General features: G+C 57.0%; 2 protein-coding genes across 2 annotated transcripts; one reads left to right on the plus strand and one right to left on the minus strand.

Moving 5' to 3' along the window:
* The first annotated feature begins 267 nt into the window (after positions 1-267).
* LOC109283429 (uncharacterized) lies at positions 268-8,695 on the plus strand. The gene is made up of 3 exons (XM_059732366.1): positions 268-3,644; positions 4,779-4,812; positions 6,906-8,695. The coding sequence occupies exons 1-3, from the start codon at positions 3,411-3,413 to the stop codon at positions 7,367-7,369; spliced, it is 732 nt and encodes a 243-aa protein (XP_059588349.1). The 5' UTR covers positions 268-3,410; the 3' UTR covers positions 7,370-8,695.
* Positions 8,696-12,371: 3,676 nt separating this feature from the next.
* On the minus strand, positions 12,372-16,506 carry TNFSF14 (TNF superfamily member 14). The gene is made up of 4 exons (XM_006265600.4): positions 16,149-16,506; positions 15,178-15,211; positions 13,893-13,934; positions 12,372-13,614 (listed from the first exon to the last, which is right to left on the minus strand). The coding sequence occupies exons 1-4, from the start codon at positions 16,365-16,367 to the stop codon at positions 13,199-13,201; spliced, it is 711 nt and encodes a 236-aa protein (XP_006265662.1). The 5' UTR covers positions 16,368-16,506; the 3' UTR covers positions 12,372-13,198.
* Positions 16,507-17,735: the final 1,229 nt, after the last annotated feature.

The raw sequence follows: 17,735 nt of genomic DNA on the forward strand, positions 1-17,735 counted from the left end.
TGGGTTGTAGGAAGCAGGGAGGCTTCCCTGTGGGGGGGTGGTTGGTGGTTAAGGGTGGGGGTGGTGCTGGGCAGTCCGGACTCTTGGGTTCCCCCCTAAGTAAGGTAGGGGGGGAAGGGAAGGGAGAAGTAGGGTCAAAAGGTTCAGCTACACAGCAGGGAGGCTGGACTCCTGGGTTCTACATCCCCAGCCCTGGCTCTGGGAAGGGAGTGATGTTGAGTGGTTAAAGGCGGGGGGGGGGGCGGGGGGAGGGCTGGGCTGGGAGCCCAGATGCCTGGCTGTGATCAGGGCCCGGGATGTCTGGTGCTGTACGCACACCGTGAAACACAGCCCAGCCAGGATTAGGGCCCCATGTGTCCAGCGCTATGTGACACAGCCTGGTTGGTGTCAGTGCCCCACGTGTCTGGCATTGTACATACACCATGACACACAGCCTGGCTGGGATTGGGGTCCCATGTGTCTGGTGCTGTACATACACTGTGATACACAGCCCAGCTGGGATTGAGGTCTCATGTATCCAGTGCTGTACACACACACTGACACACAACCTGCTGGGATCGGGGCCCCACATATCTGGCACTGTACACACACTGTGATATGCAGCCCAGCTAGGATCAGGCCTCGTGTCTAGTGCTGTACACACACCATGACACACAGCCTAGCTGGGATTGGGGCCCCATGTGTCCAGTGGTGTCTGTACACTCACTGTGACACAGCCCAGCTGGGGTCAGGGCCCCGTGTGTCCAGCGCTGCACACAGTGTGACACACAGCCCAGCTGGGATTGGTGCCTAATGTGTCCAGTGCCATGTATGCACTAGCAGCCAGGGAAAAGGGAAGGAGGAAGGAGTAGAACAAATCTCCAGTCACTCGAGCCGCAGCTGGGAAACTTTCACCAGGGGAAGTTTCACCACTTTCCCACCCCTGCATCTGTGCCCTCCCCATGCTTCCAGCTACCACCACCCAGGCTGGTTCCTGGCCAGATACGGGAAAGGATAGGCCCTGCTCCCCAGCAGCAAGGCATTCCAGGTTAGGGCCTGCCATTTTCCGGGATAAAAGCCCTACTACTGCTGCCCCAGCCCCTGGTGTGAGCCCTTGGGGATCTGTTGCACGTGGGAGTAAGCGAGAGGTGGCTTTGCACAGGCATTGTGTGAGAGGGATGGACTGTGGCTTCTCTCCCAAGGTGTCTCCTGAGTGCAGTGCATTGTGGGAGAATCACTATGGAGTGGGGATGCACTCCTCCCCCTGCTTTCTTCCAAGGGATCACTAAGCACCTAATGCCCCTGGGCCTGTCATGCCGTGAGCTGTACAGATTCACCAGGCTGGGATCAGGGTTGCTGGGCTCTGTACAGACCCCCCTCCCCTGGCCAGGTTTAGCAGGGTACAGACCTCCCAATGTGGGATCAGGGGTGCCAGGCACTGTGCAGTCGCCCCAATTCAGGATCAGGCCAAGCCAGGCGCTGTACAGACCAATAGTAAACCAAGCCCCTGTGCCTTAGAACTCACTGGACTTGGTCCTTTCTCCTGCACACATCCCTCCTTTCTCTCCCACACTCCTCCTTTCCCCACTCATCCTCTTCCCCACACCCTGTCTTTCACCCATTCTTTCTTTCACGCTCATCCCTTCATTCTCTCCTGCACACTTCCTCTGCCCAGCTCTTCCTGCCTCCCTCTCTTACACTGCTTTTTTTTCTGTCCCATTCAGCCCTTTTTCTTCCACTCTTTCCTGCTTTCTGTCACGTTTCTCTTCCTTCTTGCTCTTGCTTGTGTTTCTTTCTCCCTTCCCAGGCTCCTCCTTTCTCTCATCCTGTTTGTTTCACGCTTTCTCCCACACCCCTCCCTTCTTGCTTCCACTCGTTCCCTTTCTCTCCTACATTCCTCCTTTCTCCCTTTCTTTCACTTACATTCTGCTTCTTCCTTTCCCACACCCTCTGTTTCCTGCCACACTCCTTCCTTTATTTCTCTTTCCCCTCCCTTCTTCCCTTCTCTTCCACACTCATTCATTCCTTGACACATTCCTATTTTTTCCTTTTTCATTCTTTCCCTCCATATTTGTCCCTTTGTCCCCATACTCCTTTCCTCCCCTCTCTTCCACACTCATTCATCCCCTCTTCCTCACTCCTCCCTTCCTCCTTTCACCCTCTTTTCTTCCACACTCTCCCTTTTTCTCTCTTTCCCCTTCCTCCCTTCTCTTCCACTCATTCATTCCTTCTACACCACCCCATCTTTCCTTTTTTCCCCACTCTCCTCCCTTCTTTCTTTCACCTTCTTCCACTCTCCTCTTCTCTTTCTTCCCTCCTACTTACTCTTCCACACTCCTCCCTTTCCTTCTCTCCCCACTCCCCTCCCTTATTTCATCCTCTCTTCCACCCTTCTCCTTTTCTCTTTTCCCTCCTCCCCTCTTTCTTTCTTTCCCCTTTCACTCTTCCACACTCCTCTCTTCTTTCTTTCACCCCCTTCCTTTTCACACTCTTCTTCTTTCCCCTCCCTTCTTTCCTCCTCCTCCACACTTTCCTCCCTACTCCTTCTTTCTTTCCTTCTCTCCCCCACTCTCTTCCCTTCTCTCTCACTCTATCCATAATCCTCTTCCACATGTCTACACTCCTCCCTTTCTCTCCTTACCCTCCTCTTTTGCCCTCTCTTCACCTTCCTCTTCTCTCCTCCCTTACTTTTCCATCCCCTCCCTTTCTCTCTTCCCTCTTCCTCCCTTCTTTCTTACCCTCTCTATCCACATTCCTCCCTTCCACCCGTTCACTCTCTTCCCTTCCACGCTCCTCCCTTTTGCTCTTCCACCCTCCTCCTTTCTTTCCTGCTCTTCCACACTCCTCCCTTTCTCTCACCGGTCTTCCTTCCAGGCTCCTCCCTTTTCTTTCCCCTTCCTCTCTTCTCTCTTCCACTCTCCTTTCTTTCACACTCGTCCCTTTCTCTCCCCAGATTCCTCCCTTCTTTCTTTTGCCCTTTCTTCTACCTCCCTCCTCCTGTCTCCCCTTTTCCATCCCCTCCTTTTCTCTTCCCCCTTCCTCCCTTCCTCCTCACCCTCTTTATCCACACTCCTTCCTTCCACCCTTTCACTCTTTTCCCTTTCTCTCTCTTTTTCCTTCCTCCCTTCTTTCCCCCACCCTGTCTTTCCCTCTCACCCCTTTCACTCCTCCTTCCTTTCTCTCTTCCCCACTCCTCCTTCCTTTCTCTTTCCCCCTCGTTCCTTCCACACTCCTCCCTTTCTCTCTTTCCCCTTCCTCTGCCCCCTCTTTCCTCCCCCTCCTTTCTTTCCTTCCGCGCTCCTTCCATCCCCCCGGCTCTTCCTGCCCGTGATGCTCGGAGCCGCCCGCGGAAACCCCGCGGCCGCCCCCGCCGGCTCCGCAGCCCTTAAAGACGCGGCGCCCGAAGTCGCCTCACCCCGCTCGACGCCGCGATGTCCCCGCAGCACCACAGCCAGCCCGGCCCGGCCCTGGCCCCGGCCCCGGCCCCGGCCCCGGCCCCGGCCGTCCAGAGCCCCCTCCCGGCCGCCGGGCCCGGGCCCTGCCAGGCGCTGCTGCTGGCGGCGCTGGGCGCGCTGGGCGCTGCCTGCTTGGGGCTGGCGCTGTGCTCGGCGCTGCGCGTCTGGCCCCGGCCGCTGCCCCCGCCCGAGCTGCTGGGGGGCCTGCAGGTGAGCGGGGCGCCGGGGGCAGCGTCTGTCTGTCTGTCTGTCTGTCTGTCGGGAGGAGGTCTGTCCGACCCCAGGCTGTGCCCCCAGCGGTGCCAGGGAGCCTGTGCCTCAGCTTCCCTACTTGGAGGGGGGGGGGGGGCAGGGAGGGAGATGGGGCATCTAGTCTGTCTCTTGGGGGGCAGCACTGTCTATCTGTCTGTCTCGGGGGCAGGTCTGTCCAACCTAGGGTTGCCAGCCTTCCTGGATTGCCTGGGAGTCTACTGGAATTGGTATCCATTTCTCCGTGGCTGTTGAAAGCAGTGCGGGAGATTGAACTTGTGAATGGGTTAGCTTCAGTCAGAGTTGGCAACCCTAGTCCAAGCCAAGGCTCTGCCCTCAGTAGTGCTAGGCAGTTTGTGCCTCAGTTTCCCCACCTGGTGGAGGGCAGGGAGGGAGATGGGGCTTGGAGATGGGGTGGGAGGGGGCAGTGTCTGTCTATCTGTCTGGGGGGGGGGTCTGTCCATCCCCACATTGTGTCCTCAGCAGCCCTGGGGGTGCCAGGGAGGTGCCTCAGTTTTCCCACCTGGGTGTGTGTGTGTGGTGGGGGGGAGGGGATAGTCCATGTCTGTCTGTCTGTCCAGGGGAGTCTGTCTCCACCATCCTACCTCTAGTGGTGTCAGGGAGGCAGCTGTTTCCCCACCTTGGAGGGGTGGGGGATGACAAGGAAGGAGATGGGGCTCGGAGATCCGGGTGTGGGGGTGTCAGGATGTGTCTGTCTTGGGGACAAGGGGGGAACAGTCTGTCCAACTGTAGGCTCTGCCCTCAGCAGCACCAGCGGTGCCAGGGAGGTGGCATGGTTCAGTTTCCCCACCTGGAGGGGTGGGACAGTCCTGAACTTGGAGATCTGGCGTGGGGTGGGGGGGGATGACCATGTTTGTCTGTCTGTCCAGGGAGGCTCTGTCCCCATCATCCTCTCCACAGCGGTGCCAGGATGCCTGTTTCCCCACCTTGGGTGGGGGGTGGTGGAGATCAGTGTCTGTCTGTGTTGCTGGGCAGCTGCGGGCTGTGATCCTTGTTCCAGGCCCAGACCCCCTTCCCAACCCCAGCCTGATCCAAGCCCCTTCTAAAACTCCTTCCTCTCCCCTCTCTCTGCAGCACACGTCTGGTGCCCACCTGCTTATCCAGAAGGGTGAGTAGCTCTAAGGCATGGCGGATGGGGTGGGGTGGGGTGGGGCAGGTTACTGGGAGGACTGGGTCCCCATGACCAGTAGCTGCTAAGCTGCCATCATGGCTCCTTTCCACTCCCTTCAAAGACTCCCAGCTCACACATACAACACCTGTCTGTCCTTCTGTCCGTCCGCCCCCCACCAGCCCCTACCATTAGATCCAGGCTCAGCTCTTCTCCAATCATTCAGGCAACGTCAGTGAGCATGATACAATGGCCTTGCTTGCTGTGACCCTTGCTCTACACTGCCTTCTACCCATCCTCCCTGCTTCCTCCTGGGCAGTTCTGGGAGGGCGGGTAGCCTTAGCCTCTGCTGAGCCCCATTGTTGTAACCACAGAGGCCTGCTGCATCAGGCAAGAGATACTTTTTCTTTGCTGGCTTCCCCTGGAAAACTATTATGGGTGGCTGCCTGCTTTGCTTCACCCCAGAGATGGCTGCATTTTTCAGCCCTGGGCTGAGCCAAAGCAAAAAAAAGTGCTCTTCTATGGGTTGAATCATTAAGAGCTGGAGGGAGAGTCAATGCATTTGGAACCAACCAAAAATACCATATTGATTTATGTATAATGCTCACCGCCTTCCTATTAGGCATAGTAATATGGGGGGTGTGTGTGTGGGGAGGTGGCGTTAAAACAGGTAAAGAAGGGTGGAAAACAAACCATTCTGATTCATTTGATTAGTATCCCCCCCCCCAAAAGGTGCATCCCAGAGGCATGGGGTATGTGAGGATATACGGTAAACGGGGGAGCATTTCCCTCCCCTCTTCATTCTAAGGCTCTTGGCTCAACCACATGCATGTGTATAGGACTATAAATATTTATTTTCCGGTCTCAGCAGAGCAGAGGGTTTCCGTGATCCCCTTCCTGCCTCCCAGTCTCACCCAGTGTCATGGGTTGGGGGTGTAGAGTGTTGCTGCTTTCCATTGCAAGGTGCTGAGGCTGGCACACAGAGCGGGGTGGGGACTAGAGGGTGCCTGGTTCTGGGTGGGGGGGCAGGATTTACCCACAGAGCAATGCTGCAAAGGCCCTGTGGGGTCCAGTGCATCGACCTTCAGTCTAGGCCCCAGAGAATTGCCGCCTGCTGCCCCCAGTATGATCCAGGCCCCTCCAGAGCAGGACAGGAATGCCACTTCATAGACAGGACCCTGCTTTTAAGAGACTCTCCTATGTGCCATTGGCCACGCAGGGGCTGTAACCTGTGGGAGACTCTCCCCTTGGCAGTATAGGGTACATGATACACAGTGGAGCTATTCAGGGCCATGGAAGGGGAAATTGGGTGTGAGACCAAGCACGAGGGAATAATCTTTCCCCTGCTGTTCAAAGACACTATGACAGGGGCTATGACAAACAGTGGCTCTATTCAGGTGTCCCCCTGGCTGCTGTAGCAGCTCTGCTCCACCCCAGTACTCCTGGGATGTGGAAGGGGATCAGGTGTTAGAGCAAGCATAAGGGAGCCATCTTTTCCCTGCTGTTAAGAGACTCTATTATGAAGTAGCAGCAGAACAGAGGCTATGATACACAGATGAGACATTCAGGTTTCCAGCTAGCAAGGGGCACTGTAGTGTTTCTGCTCAGATTGTGGACAGGGAAAATCAGGTGTTAGAGCAAGCATGAGGGAATCATCTTTCCTTTGCTGTTTGGAGACTTTCCCATGAGCTGGCAGCACTACAGGGGCTATGACACACAGCTGAGCCACTTAAATTTCCAGCCAGCAGATGGCATCTCAGTGCTCCTGGATCTTGGAAGGGGATGGGATGTTAAAACAAGCATGAGGGAATCATCTCTCCCCTTGCTGTTAGGTGACTCCTATGAGCCATTAGCAGCACAGGGGCTATGACACACAATACAGCCGTTCCTTTTTTCAGCCAGCAGAGAGTGCAGTGATATTTCTGCTGCACCCCATTGCTCTGGATCCTGAAAGAGGATTGGGTGTTAGCACAGGCACAAGGCGGGATCTCATTTGCCCTGTGGTTAGGAGACTTTCCTATAAGATGGCTGCAACATGGGTGCTATGACACATGATTGAATTAACCATCCTGCCTCTTTCTGTTCTCTTCCAGCTAGTTTACAAGACAGCCCAAACAACATTGAGCTGCAATATGAGGAAGGCATCTATGGTGTGGTCCATAGCCCGGACTTCCACTACAACAAGGCCACGCACCAGCTGGAAGTCAAAGTCTCTGGCCTCTACTTACTCTATGCCCAGCTCGCGGTTACCTGCGTGGTTGCCCGGTCCTGCCTGGAGAACAGCACCGTGGAGCTTCAGGTCCACATGGAGGGCATCACCATGACCCCAGCTGTCACAGTACAGCTGTCCTTGGCACCCCAGGCCGGTAAGGCCCCATCCCAGCTGTCTCTGGGTATGCGCTACCTCAAAGCTGGCACCCGCCTGGTTGCCCGCCTATCCACTGAGCCCCGAGCCCTGGAGACATGGCAGTTGGATCAGAGTGCTGGGAGAACCCGCAACTTCTTGGGGCTTCTCCGGCTGCCTGGTGGGGACTTGACAGACAGTGGGGGATTATGAGATTCCCCCTCCATCCCCACCAGTCACCGTAAGGGTGAAACAGAGACCTGGAGATTGGTTTCAGCAGTGGGATCCATGAACAATCAGCTGGTCAAGCCTATGCAGAAGATGCCAGGACCAATCGAAGGGATGTGGGGGGATAGGCAGGAGGGGTATCCAGCTATACCCCTTCCAATTCTGCAAGCTGGCCCTGATCCTGCCTGTCCTCCACCCCCCTAGATCTGGCGGGGCTGGGGAAATCTTTGACGGACATTGTTTTTTATTTATTATTGGGGGGGTTGTTTATAGGGTGGTAACTTATTGCAACAGTGCTGCTTTCCCTCCTGGCATGGACAGAGATTGGAGAGGGGTAAAAAACCCCCAGAAGCTCAGGATGCCGGTGCCACCTTCCGCTGGTTGGATTCTTGGTGGCTCCGCTGTGTGTCATAAGCCCTATAGGGCACAAAAGAAGGGAGTGTCTCCTCGAGACAACAGTCTGTTTTCAGAGCAAACTGAGGTGAGGGGGAAGATTTATTTTTTCCCCCAGTCTCTCCTTTGGACTCTGGTCATAGCATTACCTAGATCATTGTCGCTTCCTCCAGCCTGGTTTCCCCACCCTGAAGCGACACAGCGGGGGTGGGTAACAGAGATCAGGGTCTAGGAGAAGGCCAAATACTGAGTACTTGAACCCAAAACTCTCCCCTGCCCCCACTTCCCCTTCCCCAGACTATTCTTTCCAGCCCAGGGAAGACCCAGACTGGCCCAGGAAACACCCTATTTCCCCCCTAACTCCTCAGTTTGATCTGCTATGGGGCAACCCTGGTTTTTGTTCATGGTGGGGGCAGGGGGAGTGGATGAAATCTAGAGGACTGTGCTCTCAAAGGCTTCCTGAAAGGGACTTGGATTTTGCCTGTGGGTGGAAACACAAGTCTCAGCTGACGGGAGCTGCTTGAAACCTCATGGGGTTTTCCACGCCGAGGCGTTCTTCGCAGCTTCTTGTTCATCTGAAGCCTAAATGGTGCTAAAGGAATCTATATATTTTTCCACCCCCACAGACTGTTAGATCTCAGGGCGCCTGGTCTCTAGGGGCTGGGGAGGGGTGAAGTGCGTCTTCAGCCCTGCCGTGGGTGCCTAAATCTCCGTTCCTCTCCACCGTAGGCTCCCAAATCTCCATCCTTCCCCGGAAAGACCCCAGGTCCTTCATTCCCCCCTCTCCTGTCTTCAAGAACACTTCAGACTGGGTTTCTACCCCTTCTCCACAATGCACTTTACAGGGCTTTATTTATTGATGTTGTCTGGTGATGGGTGTAGTAGAAAGCTTATTAAAGTTATTTATCTGACTCTTAATCACGTTGCATTGTAATGGTTTCCTGCTTCCCCTCCCCCGCTCCACCCTTACGGGAGCTGTGTCTTCTAATTCCCCCCCACCCCGCGTCCATCAAGACTTGTTTATTCAGTTATTTATCCTGGGTCATTATCATCAGGAGCCTTTGTCAAGCTCCTAATGCACCTGGGGCTCCAGGTTCTGGGGCCTGTCACCAGGGGACACTAGAGGGTGTGGGGCAGGACCTGGAGCTGCCCTTACCCCAGTCCCCAGTAGGGAGGCTGGGGAAACTGAAGTAAGGTTGAATGGTCACAAACTACTGGAAGACTGTTTTAGACTGGTCATAAGGAAAAACTTCTTTATCGTCCCAGTTTCCAGAGTCTGGAATAGATTCCCCCCGAAGTGGTGCAAGCACCTATTCTTGATAGACATCCAAGCATTTCTTAAAGTATATTGCTGGGGTGATCTGGCCCCAGCTGACCCAATGATTCATAGATGTTAGGGTCGGAAGGGACCTCAATAGATCATTGAGTCCAACCCCCTGCATATGCAGGAAAGAGTGCTGGGTCTAGATGACCCCAGCTAGATGCTTATCTAACCTCCTCTTGAAGACCCCCAGGGTAGGGGAGACCTGATCTCATGAGGTCCCTTCCAGCCCTAATGTCTATGAAATCTATGAAGGGTCTGACTTGGTCCTGGGGGAAGGGCATCTGTTCTCAATTCTTCCATCTGTCCCATTTCCCCAGACCAGTCCCCGATTAGAGGGGGAACCCTGGATACACAGCCCCAGGATGTTCTACCCCAGAAGTGGCTGCATCAGGCAGCTTCTCCTGCATCCCCATGCTAGCCAGGGGGTCATCACAGGCACTCGGGGGAGTGTGGCATAGCAGTTGGAGCCACAGGGGACAGGTGAATGCAGGGGAATGTCCTTCCAGAGCTAGGAAGAGAACCCAGGCATCCAGGCTCCCAGGCCATGCTGCTCTAGCCCCACCTCCCAGCCTGACTCCAGCAGGGGGCTGAGGAGGGGACCAGGCTACAACAGGGCTGCTTGATCAGGCCCAGTCTATCCCCTGCCACTGCCTTTCCATATAGCCTTGGCTTAGTCACTTAGTCCCTCTCTGCTGGGGCTGGGGGTTGCTAGATCAAGGCTGGAGAAGGGGATAACAGAAGGGGGCAGGAACTTCCCTGACCAAACCCTGCCCCCCCAGCCCTTGTCAAGCTTCTAATGCACCTGGGTCTTCAGGGAAGAGGAAGAGAGGGAATCCCCATTGCCTTGTGGATGGACGGGAATCCCCCTGGAACCCCAGCCTGTGACATCATGGGGGGGGGCTGTAGGAGGGACTACATAACACCTAGCCCTGCCCTCCCTCCAACAGTGGGCAGGAGTCACGGCTCTGTGGCATCACAACAGTGGGGAAGTCAAACCACATCCCCATCTGGTGGGTCCAGGCCTGTCCATCCTGTCCTATCCCTATAGCCTTGCTTGGATGGCTGGGTCCACCTTCCACCCCCCACTGTTGCAGCCACCATGCCTCAGTTTCCCCCTGTCCACACCCCTGGCAGCTGCAAGGGGATCATGGCTGGGTCTTTGTACAGTGCCTGCAATGGCTGGGACGGCCCTGCTGCTGTGGAGGGAGGGTGTGGGGCTTGTTCATGGGTTCTGGACAGGGCAGCAATGGGGGCATCTGGGCCACAGATCAAGGCAGCCAGCCTGCTACTCCAGCCTCGGCCTCTGCCACCAGAGGGCGCCATAGGACTGAGGGGGGGGGGAGGAGCTGCCTGGAGTGGGGAGTTCCCAGGTGCCCTCCTCCCCCACCACCGCCAGGGGGCACTGGGGAAACTGAGGCAAGGATCTGATTAGTCCCAGGGGTGGATGCCATAATACAAGACGGTGCCTCCCAAAGCTGGGGAGAGAACTCAGGCATCTGGGCTCTCAGGCCCAGCCCCAACGTTTCACCCCAGAGGTGGCTGCATCAGGCTGCTCCCCCCCCCCACCCCCCCCCAATGGGTCAGTACCTGGCTTGCCATAGGTTCATCACAGGCAGCTGAGGGAGTGTGGCGTAATGGGTGGAGTTGAGATCTCTACAGGGGCCAAGGTCAAAGGTCAAGAATTCAGGGACGAACCAATACCAGGTGTTGAGACCCTGTTTATAGGCAGAAAGCTCCTGGGAGGTGCCAGCCAGGCTTGGGGCTAATTAGTGGCCCAGGTGGGCCAGCTAATGAGGGATTGTGGCCCTGAGCCCACCCCAGCCTGGTAAGGGAGATGCAGCTGTGGGCTTTAGCTGGGGAGTGGGGAGCACCTGGGGGGTGGGGGCTACAGGTTGGGAGTGAGGGACACCTCTAGGGCTGGGGGGCTGCCCCCTTCTGGGCAAGCAGAGAACTCTCCAGGGGGGGTTGGGGTGCCCCTATCAGGGCCTCTGTGCTGTCCGCTGTTGGACCGATGGCCCTGCTTCAGGCCTGGGGGCTGTTACCCAACCTGCCTCACCCCAGAGGCAGTTGCATCCCAGGCCCAAGGGATGGATCTCTGCTGCCCCCTAGCGGCCACAGCTACTTCCTTGTCCCCAGCACCAAAGGGGACAGTCTCAGTCTCTGGGGTTGGGGGTAGACCTGTGGGAGGGCAGAGATGGCTCTCACAGGCTGAGAGGCAATGGGGGGAGGGTGGCATCTCTGCCTCCCTGGCCCTGCCTTTTGCCTTGACCCTTGACCTCTGACCCTGGGGACAGCTCAGCTCCAGCCACTAGGTTATACTTCCCTGGCTGCCTGCCATGACCCCACGGCAGGGTGGGGAAGGTGCTTGGTGCTGCCCAGGACTCCCTCCCCAGCCTCACTGGTCTAGGAAACTGGGAGCAGACACAACCCATTGGGAGCCACTGGGAAGCAGGATCCCTGGGTCAAAGCCCTGGCCCAGGCTGGAGCTTGCTCCCTGGCACCCAGCTGCCCCCTCACCACCCAGGAGCATTTAAGAGGCCAATGAGGCCAGATCGGGGGTGGTGGGCAGTTCATTCCAATATAAGCCAGTGTGGGGGGCACCCGGGACTGGCAGCTGTGGGGCTGCGAGGGCTCTACTGGCTCAAGTGTCTGCTGCTGCATGCATGTGCACACACCTGCATATGCGTGATCCCAGAGTGTGCCGGGCACATGCACTCATGCCTGCACCTTTGTGCAGACCCACGTGCAATCCCAGCATGTGCCAGCCCCTGCAAGCACACACAGATGTGCACAGGAATATTTCCAGCATGTGGCTGCTGCTACATGCACATGCATACACACACACACACACACACACACACACACACACACACACACACACACACACGTACAATCCCAGCACACGGCACCTGCGTGCTCACACATGATCCCAGCACATGCCAGTTGCATGCACACACAAGCACACATGCATGGCCACACATGCATGACCATAGAACATGCCAGCTGTTATGCACACACATGTGCAAGCACACGAGTCCAGCATGTGCCAGCCGCTTCATGTACATGCATGCATATGCACATGCCTGATCTTAGCACATGCATGCACCCACAGACACATGCATGATCCCAGCATGTGCCAGACCCCCACAGCCCAGGCTGTGCCCCTGCCTCCTGTCCTGCAGAACCCAGGTGTCCTGGCTCTGCCCCCCCACCCTGTCCTGCATGGCACAGAGAAATCAGGCCATGGCTCAGAAATCACAGAATTTTATTTCCAAGCTCGGGGGCTGCATGCAGCTGTAGGGTCCCAATGCCGGGGGCAGGGAGGGGACTGGTTGCCTTCAGGGGGGGGCGGGGAAACAGGCAGGGCAGGGCAGGGCAGGGCAGGGCACTGGAGCCAGCTCCATCGCCCCACCCAGCATTCTGCCTCTGGCCTGGCCCAGGACTCAGGAGTGTGGGCTCCCTCAGCCCTACTGTCCATTCCAGAATCATGCAGACAACCCAGGTGTCTGGGTGCTCCCAGCCCTGTTACTTGGATCCAGCAGGGGAAAGAACCTAGGTCTGGGCTCCTAGCCCTCTTCGCTCTAGCCGCTAATTCCCACTCCCCTCCCACAGCCAGGTAGAGAACCCAGGTGTCCAGGACCCCAGCCTTCCCCTTCTCTTCCCAGGCATCCAGGCTCCTGTTCCCAGAGAACCCAGGCATCTGGGAGGCAGCCCCTGCCCCCAGCTCAGAGCATGAACGTGCCAAAGATGGAGTGGGAGCCAGTGTGCACTCCTGGATAACCCAGGCGCCTGGAAGAAGGTGACCGTGGGTGGCTCAGAACATGATGGCATTGAAGACAGAGCAGGCGCCGTCATGGACCTGCATCCTGGCTCCTGCCCCAGAGAACCCAGGTGTCTGGGCCCCTGGTGAACCTAGGAGTCCAGGAGGTGGCAGCTGTAGGTGGCTTGGAGCATGAAGACGGGGTAGGCGCTCTTGCGCACCTGCAGCAGGTGTCCAGGCTCCTGCCTCAAAGAACCCAGGTGTCTGGGCCCCAGTGAACCCAGGCATCCAGGGGGCAGTGAACCCAGGTGTTCAGGAGGTGGTGGCCATAGCGGACTCAGAGCATGAAGGCGCCGAAGACAGAGCGGGTGCCATCGCGCACCTGCAGCAGGTGCCGTGGCTTCACGTCCACGTAGAGGCGGTCGTGTGGCGCCAGGTGCACGAGGCCGCCCAGGGCGCTGCCATGGGCCCAGAGCGAGTGGTTGCCGGAGCCGCAGTGGGGGGCCAAGAGCCGCTGCAGCAGGGGCAGAGGCCTTGGGTACCGGGGGGTGGTCTTGTAGACTCTGTGGGTAGCAGAGGTCACGGCACAGGCCTCTGGCACTGCCCGCAGCTGCACAACTGAGTAGACGTAGTAGTGCCCGGGCTGGTGGCACACCAGCGCACCCTCCTCGTAGCCCAGCCCCCGCACGAAGGCCCAGTCCTTGGTGCTCTCCCATAGCAGTGCTTTGCCTCCCTTCGTCGTGTTCTCTGAGCCTGGGTGGGGAGGGAGGGAGGGTGAAGGACCCAGGTATCCAGCCAGGCCAGCCCCACCCCGCCAGGTTTCTCACCTCCCAGAGACAGATGGACCCCAGGAGTCCAGGCTCCCAAACCTCTCCACTCCCCCCAGTGCCTAGGTCCCTCTCCTCTTCCAGAGCTGAGGGGAGAACCTGGGCATCTGGCCCCCCTCCCGCTGGCCCTGCATCCTTCCTTCCCCCCTGCCCAAAAGGAGGATGGCTGTGCCCTTGTGTTAGTGCTGCAGGTAATGAGCTTACCGATGAGATGAGCTGCCGGCTTCTCGGCCTGCAACATCCGCTCTGGAATGGAAACAGGAGATGGCAGTGAGGCCAGCCTGGGCCCACAGGGCTCAGAGCCACCCAAGTGCCCACTGTGGACCCCTCACTCTTGCTCCCAGAGGAGACTCGCCTTGTGGGCAGTATGGGGGCTCAGAAACATGGCGCAGTGCCAGGCTTGGCCAGCAAAAGGTGCTTGCTAGGTACTCTATATGGTGGGGAAACAGAGGCACGGGGAACGCTCCCAGCCCTGCTGGTGCCCCTCACTTCCAACCTGCAGCCCCATCTCCCCACCACCTTGCTGGTGCCCCTCTCTCCCGACCCACAGCCCCCTGTCTCCCCCTGCCCTGCTGGTGCCCCTCACTTCCAACCCGCAGCCCCCTGTCTCCCCCCTGCCTTGCCAGTGCCCCTCACTCCCGACCTGCAGCTCCCTGTCTCCCCCCGTCCCTCACTCCCATCCTGCAGCCCCCTGTCTCCCCCCTGCCCTGCTGGTGTCCCTCACTCCCGACCCGCAGCCCCGTCTCCTCCCCACCCTGCCAGTGTCCCTCACTCCCAACCTGCAGCCCCCTGTCTGTCCCGTGCTGTGTCGGTGCCCCTCATTCCCAACCCACAGCCCTGTCTCTCCCTCTACGCTGCTAGTGCCCCTCACTCCTGACCCACAGCCCCCTGCCATTTCACATCAGATGTTTCCTTTCCAAACCACTTGCTTTGTAAATTTTTTCCCCGCCCAGCAAAGCTACCGACTGCCTCTGGGCCCTGACCTGGGACTAAAAATATCCCCCTTCTCTCCCCGCCTGCCATCAACCTGTTATAATTAACCCCAATTTGCTCCGCTCTGACAACGGAAGGTTTGAGGCAGCCGGTAACCAGAGGAAGTGGAGGGGGGTGGGGGTGCAGAAAGAAAAAGGGGGGTGGCTGGTTATGGGGCAGGAAGCCAGGACCTGCTCTTGGAATACGTTTCGATCTCACTCCCTGGCAGACGCCACATTTATGGTGTCACAGATATGTTCAAGGTGCCCTAAATTGCCCCATGTTCAGCCCATCAGTGGCACCATAAAATGGCTGTCCAGCTACGAAGATGCTCCACATTTCAGGGAGCTGCCAGGTGCAGCCACAGACCCCTGTCCCACCAAAGTTGTGCATCCAGGCTTGTGTGTGTCCTGGTTTGCACAAATCCCCACATGCACGCGCACGTGCATGTGCCCGACAACTAGGCTTGGACCCAGGCCAGGGGCCTCCTGGCTAGCCAGGGAATAGTGGCACCTACCTTGTATGACTTTCTCAGCAAGGGCCTCAGCAGCCTGAAATGGATGGTAGGAAAAGAGGTCAACGATGTTCACAGCACAACACAGCATCCTGGCTACACATGCAGCCTGCACAACATGGTGTCAGCACACACAACTCAGAGCTAAGATGAGCCGAGTCTGGCAGAGATGAGTCTACCCCAAACCCCCAGGCCTGTTTCCAGCCAGCTAAAGTGTCCCCATCTCAGCCCATGCACACACACAGTACACAGCACACATGCATGCAGGCACAGAGAACCTAGGCATCACCCCTGCCACCCCAAGCATCTGATCTACGCATATACACATGCACACACACAGAGCCCAGGTGTCCGGGACACACAGGCACACACACAGAACACAGGTATTTAGGATATGCGCGTGCGCGCGCGCACACACACACACACACACACACACTCTCTCTCTCTCTCTCTCCAGCTGTCCTGGACATGCAGTTACCCACACACACACAACTAAGGCATCCAAAACAGACACACACACACACAGAGCAAGATGTGTACCCCTCTCTCCAGCAGTGCCCCCCACCTTCTCCGCCCTGCACACTGCCACACATGTAGCTTCAGCCAAGCTCGCTGTCACAGGTATACAGATGTCTCTCAACACATGTGCATGCGTGTGCACACAAATGCACACACCTGCCATCACACACAACACCAGGCAAATACACACAATCCACCCCCCTCCAACTACACCCCCACTCCAACCATGTTCACACACATACAGCTGCCATCACACACAATGCCAGGCAAATTCACGCACACATACACACCATCACACCCCCCTTCAACCATGTTCACCTCCCCCCTCCAACCATGTTCACACAGACACACAACCCCTGCTCTCCAGCCAAGCTCACACTTAACCCTTTACTGCCTACCCCAGCCCCTGGCACACCCACCCCGCTCCCATCTCTATCCCCATCCCCAGGACTCACCGCATGTGCTGGCACCTGCCCCAGCACCCCCTGCAGGCGCAGCAGGTAGTAGCCCTCCACAGCCACCCCAACCAGTGCCAGGCTCACCAGGGCAGCCAGGACCAGCTGGCCAGGTGAGCACTGCCGTGTGTGAGGTTTCCTCCGGGGGGGCACGATGGGGATCCGGTCTCCCTGCCCCTCCACAAAGAAGACTGAGGGGTAGATCACACCGTCGCCCATAGCCCCACAATGCCTGTGGGGGGTGGGGGGTGCTCGACCGTGGCCTGGATGGTGGCACTGGAAAGCAGGTCGCACGTTGGCCTCCTAGGCTCTCCCTTGCCTCCAGGGTTATGTAGTGACACCCTGCAGGCCCTGGGGAGGAAACCACGCTATTTCTCAATCGGCTGAGGCCTGGGACTTTGCTGGGGGAGGAGGGCGGGGCTTTGGGACACCAAGCCCCACCCCTTGTGAAAAGCCCTTCCCCCTGTGGCCTCCCCTTTCCATGACCTCCATCATGGGGCTTGTGGTCTGCTGCCTCACTGGGTTCCCACCCCCACTGGGGACTGGAGGCAGGCATCTCTGCAGGTGGGGGGAATCCCCCTGGGTGTTCATGGCTGCCATCTGAACTCTGGCAGTCCTCCAGCTGCTATCCCACACTGCTTTGCAGCAGGCTGGGGCCCCCAACCTATGGCCCTCTTGCCTTGGTAGGATGTGGATCCAGTGGTATTTCCAGGCTGGAGGGGGCGATGCAACAGAAGCTGGTGCTAGGCGTTGTACATCACAAGCAGTGAATTGTAAGGACAGTGTGGACGGGCTGAGCAGAAGCCAGGAGAAGCTAGAGAAGGAGGTGCTTGCAAAGCCAGAGTCTTCAGGGGTCTTCAAAGGCATTGCATGGCCGGTCAGATTTCATTGTCCTTTTACTGTGTCCAGCCCTAGTGTCCTTTTATTGCACGTAGCCTTAAAAGTCATTCAAAGTACCGCACTGTTCTCCCTTTTCTTATTCCCTTCCAAAGGACCCTCAGAATTGCACTGCAAAACCAAGGCTGCCCACAGTCTCGACATCTCCCTTTGGGGATGTAATAAAAAGAGCCAGTCAGAATTCTTCCCAGAGCCATTTTTATTTAGTTTAATTTTTTTTTCAGGGCTTTTTAACCCACTGTGTCCTTTCCTTGGTTCTTGGATCCTCCTTACAAAGGCAAAAACTGATCAAAGTTTGTTTTTTTATTTGTAGCTACCAATTTATATTTGAGGGGGGAGGGAGCTGCTTCCCCCCAAAAAAATTGAATCTGAAAACACAGGGTCAGCTTATACACAGGGGCATCTTATAATCAGAACAGTACAGGACCTGGGAAGGACAGCTGTGTTCTCATCACCCAAGAACTGTAACCATTTAAACCACCATATGGTGGCTGTTTCCATGTTGTTAGCAACACACATAGAGCCTCCATTGCCTGTGTATTCAACATGGTGACCGACAGCTGTATGTGTTCCAGGGGAAGTGTGTGCTATATATTCTCCTATACAACACACCCTGGAATATAATATGCACTTTTTTTTTGAAAAGCAGAATGAAGGAAAAAAGATGTTTCCCAGAGTTACGGCTGCATA

The sequence above is a fragment of the Alligator mississippiensis genome, chromosome 8 (genome assembly GCF_030867095.1).
Source record: "Alligator mississippiensis isolate rAllMis1 chromosome 8, rAllMis1, whole genome shotgun sequence".
Lineage (NCBI taxonomy): Eukaryota > Metazoa > Chordata > Crocodylia > Alligatoridae > Alligator > Alligator mississippiensis.